This window comes from Cibotium barometz, chromosome 13, assembly GCF_041138505.1.
Source record: "Cibotium barometz isolate CiBa-2024 chromosome 13, ASM4113850v1, whole genome shotgun sequence".
Lineage (NCBI taxonomy): Eukaryota > Viridiplantae > Streptophyta > Polypodiopsida > Cyatheales > Cibotiaceae > Cibotium > Cibotium barometz.
This window is the reverse complement of record NC_141058.1, coordinates 28,275,344-28,282,491: the sequence shown is the minus strand read 5'-3', so window position 1 is coordinate 28,282,491 and position 7,148 is coordinate 28,275,344. Positions and strand designations below refer to the sequence as shown.

Genomic DNA, 7,148 nt, shown 5'->3' with positions numbered 1-7,148 from the left:
TAGTTGCTATTATCTATGACTCATACATAGAGTATACTTATATGAAGCTCGGGACTTAAGCGCAAGCTCATTTGTTGGCTTGGCTGCGCGACTCTTGACTCTTATGCCACTGATGCAAGCCAGTAGCGACTTGACTTGAACCAAACTTGATGTATGGTGCCATTCGGCCTATAGCTTTTTCACATGAAGTTTGTAGAGATTTTTTCACATGAAGTGTGTAGAGATTTTTGCACATGAAGTTTGTAGAGATTTTTTGTTCGAAAAAAAGTTGGGGAAGACATAATGCCTTGCCTTGGATTTGAAGTTGAGAAAATTGAGCTGGTTGAGACTGTGGCCATGGCTGTCTACGATACTTCATTACACAAATGCCCATTAAGCCGATCAAGATTTATGTCATTCACGTCTTGCTTGACACGAACAGCGGGCCATGGGTTTGTTGGGTGGGTGTTCAATAGTATAGCGTCCACTTGAATGTCGTTCTTTCCAGCAGCTTTTCTGCTTCTTTCCCTTGAACGGGCCGCATGCCATTCTTGACAGCATTTCTGGAGGTAATGGTTCATGATACTTTTAATCTACTTTTCAGTTTGCGTTTTTGTTTCTTTACAGAGTGAACAGATGAACAGAAGAACAAGGTCTCCCTTTTGAAATTGTTTCGTCTTGACTTTCCTATCATACCAACTCTTTTGTCTGCGCTTCTCCGCGTAGATGCCTACAACTGCTTTTGCTCTCTCTTCATCCAATTGTTCTAAAGCATCTATCTAGTTGGTCAGAGAATTCATTGCCCGTCCATTCCAAAGTTCTAGCCACTCTCAGAGTTGGAATTAAGAATTCTAGCAGCATGGTGGCATCTCATCCATAGACCAGATTAAATGGGGTTGTCCCAGTCGACATTTTGTAAGTTATTCCAGAATCTATATGCCCATATAACACCGAATGTAGCTTTTGATCCCAATCCATTCCCGATCCACTACTTTGGTCAACGCAGAGCAGAGCGTTTTATTCATGCTTTCAGCTTGCCCATTAGCTTGTGGATGATATGGAGCTGACTTGCGATGTATGACCATGAATTCTTCCAGCAAGGATTCAATCACCTCATTGATGAAGTGTTTTCCCTTGTCACTAACTATCTCTATCGACAATCCATACTGTATATAAAGATAAGGATATACTCATATAAGAATTTTGCAGTAGTGCAAGTAGCATTCTTTACTGTCGCTTTGGCCTCTGCCCATTTTGTTAGATACTCAATTGCAACAATGATATACTCTATATGAGAGTATCATGCACGAGGATTTATTGGTCCTACAAAGTCTATGCCCCATTTTGCAAAAGCTCATGCCCCCAACATAGGTAATAAAGGCATGTAATCAAATGTTATTGGTAGCTTAGTGTGTTGACAAGCATCACACCACTTAACAAATGCATTGGCATCATGGAAGAGAGTTGGCCACCAAAGTCTTGACTACAAAATCCTCTTTGCTGTAGTATCACTATTGAAATCACCACACCAGCCACTCCAAAATGTGCATGTGTAAGAACTCTGAGGTATTCCACTTCTATTGCTTTTTTCTGTTGGTTTGATAACTTTTCTCTAGTATGTCCATTGGCGAGGCACTCAACTATGTACCGACTGTACTTAGGTGCTATAGCTACGTGATAGAGAGTGACATTAGAGCTCGGCATGTATTTGATGCAAATGCTACATTTGTTGACAAACGTCGCTGCATCAGAGTATATGCTCGCCTTGCATATATTACCCTACGTGCTGTTTGTTTTCCAGACAGGTGGAATCCCCCTATACCCACGCGCTGATTGGCTCACAACAAGGGTTCATAATCCTCTCGATTAGCACACATATGTAAGATTTCAGTGGATAATTTTTTGTAGAGTCGCCCAGCAATCAGCTCTGATAGAATGCACACTTTCCAACATACTCTTCTTGCTCGTTGATGTCCGTCAAATGTGTTCAATAAATCCTGTCATCAAAAATTCGACAATGGGTTCACTCCATTTGGGCACTAACTCAACTTGTAATAGAGCAGCATTAGGGGGGTCCTCATCCACACCCATAGGTTGCTCACTAGACATAATCTAGGATAAATACCAATGGACAATCCTTCAGATTGCACATGGCTTGTTTACCAAATATAGCAAAGCTAAATGGTCTACAAAGAATACAAATTTATTTGCCAACAAGTTGTGGCGAAATTCTCTACAACATAAACCATGGCTTAGCATTGTTTAGCTAACGTCTTGCATATGACACAAGAAAGTCCATGTTTTTCTCGCCAAGGTGAACTAATATGCACACCTAATCACATAAGCCGACGCTTCAATATGCACATGGAAAATTGGATCCTAGTTCAGGGCTTGCAAAATTGGTGTTGATCCGAAGACTCTCCTCAATTTTTGAAAGGATTCATTCTTTCAACCCATATAAAACCACAAGGAGTGCAAAACTGGTCAAGTAATTTTCGCATACATCTAGATAAACCTTCGATAATACTTACAATGACCCATGAGTATTTGCACACCTTTAGGATTTATCGAGCGTGGTACATCCACAGTGGACTACAATCTTATTTGCATTTGTTAAGGTTCCATTTTCGAGAAACAATATGACCCAAGATTTTGCCTTGCTTGACCATAATTTTACATTTGTCTGGGTTAAAAAAAATCTATAAACCCAACATTTCTCAAAGATCTTCCATATATGAGGTACATGCTCGTCACGTTCTTTGGAATGTATGCAAAGGTCATCCATGAAGAACTCCAAAAATTCTCTAAGGTACTCTTTAAAGGCATGGCTCAACAACCTTTGAAATGTGATTGGTGCATTGGTCAAACCAAAAGGCATGACTCTAAATGCAAAAATCCCTTCTTCAATGGCAAACGCCATTTTATGTTAACCTATAGTGTGCGTTATCCATTTTTTCAACAACCTTCTCTAATTGAGAGAGAACATATAAAAAGACTCATATCACATCCACATTTAGTGATTTCTCTCTTCTCTCTCTCTCAATCTCAGGTGTGTGCATGTGCACATCATCCGTGGGAATTTGTAAAAAAAGAAGGGAGCAAAATGCGTTATTATTTATAATAAGTGCTCAAAGTGCAACAATGGAGGTTTACCATATGTGATAAAACTTGGGACCTCTTTCTCTCACGATAACAAGGTAACAACTTGGGGAGGGGAGGGGAGAGGAGAGGATCAATCAGTAAGTGTATCCTGCCACAAACATACCCTTCTTGGCCTCCTCGCTTTCACCTTCTTCGGAATACTTGCCAAGCTGGGCCAAGGAGTTGGCCTTCGCACGGATGAGGAGGGCTGTTTGGGCTTTCTCCACATTCTCGGCACGCCCACCCCATGTCGTCAACACTGTGTTCTGCAAGGCACGTGCGTAGGAGAACGACACGTGCCACACGTTGGGTGACTGGTTCATCGCATTGAGGTTGAGGGTTGCCTCCACCTCTGACTGGCCACCGGACAGGAACTGCACCATCAACATACCATACCCCCTCATTATCATTTTGCATGGAAATGTGAACCCTTCTCATTAACCCAAAAAAAAACAAAAAAACAAAAAAACAAAAAAAACTCATAGCAGCACCCCATTTTTTATTTTTATTTTTTGTTGGCTTCAAATTGAATATACACAAGTCACATACACTACACACTAGATGCCATCTCTTGCATCACATGGAAAGATTTGAACCCATCACTTAGAGACTCTCAACCTCCTTTCTTACCACTCACGCACTTTTTGCAAAGCACCCAAATATCATCTAGGAACTCTCAAACTCTTTCCTTACCACTAACACACGATTGCGTTACTGATCGTGTTATTGTAGTGATTAGAATGAAATTTGAGTCTTAGTTATGGTTTCGAATCTCCCTTGTGCGAACAATTGACACTCGTGTGTGGAAAATATATAGCATATCCAAAAAAATCCAGTAGAAATTGGTACATGATAAATTGGAAATTTTCAATTAACAAAAATCAACTCCATAAAAACACCAAATTTCTAAAGAAAGGGTAAGTATAGTATCGATGATAAAAAAAGTCTCAATAAAAGCACCCACATTCGGGAAAAAAAATGATATCTACCCCCTTTAAAAAAATAACAAGCTGACTCTATAATAACAACTAAATTTGGAAGCACCTAATTACTAAAGAGAGAATAAATATGGCATCGATATTAAAAAAGCTGACTCCAAAGAAGCACGAAAACAAAACAAATGATAAATTGATATCTATCCCCCGCCCCCCCCCCCCCCCCCCCCAAAAACGCCAAAAAAAAAAACGCTGACTCCATAAAAGAAACCAAACTTGGAAGAGAGAAACCGTGACAAAGAAGCCTTATTAATCAATTATTACTTAGATACGCATAATGATGTATGGACCATGAACCATAATGAAGAGGATAAAAACCTATAAATGATTTTAGAAAAATGAAAAAAATAAACACCGAGTTGGGCATAACAGTGCATTACCATGATGCCGGGGACTGCAGGCGGCACTCTCCTCTTGAGCATCTTGAGAGTGTAATCTGCAACCACCTCAGGGGCCTTCCTGTCCTTGCAAGCAGCGCCAGGGGTGACCATGCTGGGCTTCAAGAGGATACCCTCGTACATCACGTTGTTCTTAGCGAGAAAATAGAACACTTCGTTCCACACCTTCTCGGCCACCGCCAGCGTCCTGTCAATCCCATGCTCTCCGTCCAACAGAATCTCGGGTTCCACAATGGGGACCAACCCATTATCCTGCACATAGTAGAACTCACATTTCAGACCCTTCCTTAATCTTAAGAATTAAATCAGCCCTAACGTAACACACCTGGGAGATTGAAGCATATCTAGCAAGCCCCCATGCAGCTTCTTGGACTGCAAGCTCAGATGGGCCATTGGGAATGCTTATCACAGTTCTCCTGCATAGCCAGATAGCTTTCTCCGATTAATCAACGCCTTAGAAGGCTTATACCACCAGAATTAGAAAACACGATTACCTAACCTCCTATCCCTAATCCATCATCACCATGGCCATCATCGACCATGCAAGTGGCGAGGTGATAGGGGCAACCACCATTTTTTACGCTGCCTGCCCTGACATGTCTGATCAATCCAATAATCATGGTGCTTGTACCGTCAGGGCAGGCAGCGCTCGTACCTAGTGTTCGTGGAGAAAATTTGAGCGAACCTGACATGAATCCTTCTTGCCATTGGTTGAAGAGGAAACGGTCAGAGCAAGCATTTTTTTTCATGCTTTCATCCAATTACTCCAATTTTTTTTCAGAAATCAAGCAGCTCCAAGATAAAATGCGTCTTTTCCAGAACCCTGCTTGTACGTTGAGAATACTTTCCCGAAGGCTTCGCCAAGTAGCCTCCGGTAGCCGTTTCTTAGAAACCCCCTCTCTAACTTCTCAACGTCCTTTCTGTACTCCTTAACCTAGATTGCAGACAACCAAAGCAGAATCAACATACCACTTAGCAAAGCGAGCTCCTTGCTTATAGTATTCAGCACTCCTGGACGCCAAGCCATCGAGACCTTGGCACCATGACTCATCGTTAGAGCCAGCCAAAGGCACCAAACCCTGCAACAGTAAAAGAAGCGATAATCTCCTTGAAGAAAGCAGCAGTAGCAATGGCAACTCGAGATCATGAAGAAAGATGTGTTTACCTTGTCGACTTTAATGCCTGGGGCAATGCCTTGGCCTTTGAGGCAGTCGACGAACTTCTTGCCGTCAAGGGTAGACTGGTAGAGGGTTTCCTCGAAAAGAATGGCTCCGGAAATGTACTCGCCCAGACCCGGGGCGGTGACCAGGAGCTGGCGGTACGCTTGGCGGTTGGCCTCTGTGTTATCCAGACCGATGGAAGCAAGGCGCTTGCCACAGGTAGCGTTGGACTCGTCCATGGCCAGGATGCCCCGCCCACGAGACGCCACCGATTTCTAGAGTCAAGACCACCAGAATTACAGTAAGAGGCCGCCCACCATAGCTATGATCACAGCTCACAGACTTTACTATGCAGCATGCACAGAAGGGAGAAGGAGATTACCGCAGTCTTCACAAGCTCATCTGCGTAGGCTCCCGCGCGGATGGTGAGGGGTGAATACTGCTGTGTTGATGCAGTAGCAGAGGAAGAAGAGGCAGCCGGCTTCAAGGATTGCCCCAAGAACTGGGAAGAAGCTAAAGAGACGGCAGGCTTAAGCATGGTGGCCATGGCTGCTTGATCTACAGCTACAGCACCACACGGAGAAGTGAACGGTGGGTTGGATTTGAGCTGCTTAAGCACTAACGGGAAGGCTGCGTTATGGGAGAATTATGCCGTCGAAGAGAATATTATTTGAAAGGGGGTTGGGACGACGATTGGGGATGGATGGCTCTCATAGCGGCCTGCGCTTGTGTGGCTCACATTGGCGCACCGTTGGAACCCACCCTTCAGAGATCCGATCCACGTGGATAACTCAGCATTAACCAATGGAAGAATTTCCCTTGCAAATACTGCCATAAAAAATGTGAGCCATCAATTTTAAGAAATACAAATTTTTAGGTGCGTGTATGCATCATGTGTGTTTTCCTAAGAAAATTGTTTACGACTCCTCAAAAATACGACACATAACACCTTCCAGGGCACATTCATTGTGGCCCATGCATAAACTGTTTGAGCGGCTCACATTAAACATGCGGCACCTCTTGTCTTTAAAGTGTTCATATAATGTAATGTGCTTTCCCCATTCATCCCTATGGCTCACATTCTACATGCTAGGCCCAACAAGTTTAAGAATATGGATGGCTCACATTTTAGGTGCTTGGCCCAACAAGTTACGAACATGGAATGCCCACATTTCAAACATACAATCGTGCCTAGCCTTTAAGGACACATTCATACACACTTCTGAAGCTCGTCTTGTTGGTTGCACAGTTGAAGATTCAAAAATTTAGAGTGGCTAGCCCTAAAGGACACATTTGAAGAGTCAAAAATGTGAAGTGGCTAGCTCTACATGACACATTCATTCACACTTCTAAAGCTCATCATTGGTTACATGGTTTTTTTTGAAGCTCATCATTGGGCTACATACTTGAAAAGTAAAAGATGTAAACTAGAATGAAAACACGCCCTCCGTCGTCCCCCCTCTCTTCCCAAAGGG

General features: G+C 42.9%; 1 protein-coding gene across 1 annotated transcript; it reads right to left on the bottom strand.

The window, feature by feature from the left end:
• Window positions 1–3,074: 3,074 nt before the first annotated feature.
• LOC147632564 (fructose-bisphosphate aldolase 1, chloroplastic-like) lies at window positions 3,075–6,330 on the bottom strand. Its single transcript, XM_086807344.1, has 6 exons — window positions 6,056–6,330; window positions 5,679–5,948; window positions 5,483–5,592; window positions 4,839–4,929; window positions 4,496–4,765; window positions 3,075–3,494 (listed from the first exon to the last, which is right to left on the bottom strand). The coding sequence occupies exons 1-6, from the start codon at window positions 6,218–6,220 to the stop codon at window positions 3,216–3,218; spliced, it is 1,185 nt and encodes a 394-aa protein (XP_086663470.1). The 5' UTR covers window positions 6,221–6,330; the 3' UTR covers window positions 3,075–3,215.
• Between the last annotated feature and the right edge of the window lie 818 nt (window positions 6,331–7,148).

Bases quoted from the DNA above. Each gene is read 5' to 3' on its own strand.
- LOC147632564 (XM_086807344.1), bottom strand. From the start codon at position 6,220: ATGGCCACCATGCTTAAGCCTGCCGTCTCTTTAGCTTCTTCCCAGTTC. The intron at 5,949-6,055 runs GTAATCTCCTTC...TCTTGACTCTAG, and splicing joins ATGAGCTTGTGAAGACTGCG to AAATCGGTGGCGTCTCGTGG. The intron at 3,495-4,495 runs GTAATGCACTGT...TTGATGGTGCAG, and splicing joins CTGCAGTCCCCGGCATCATG to TTCCTGTCCGGTGGCCAGTC.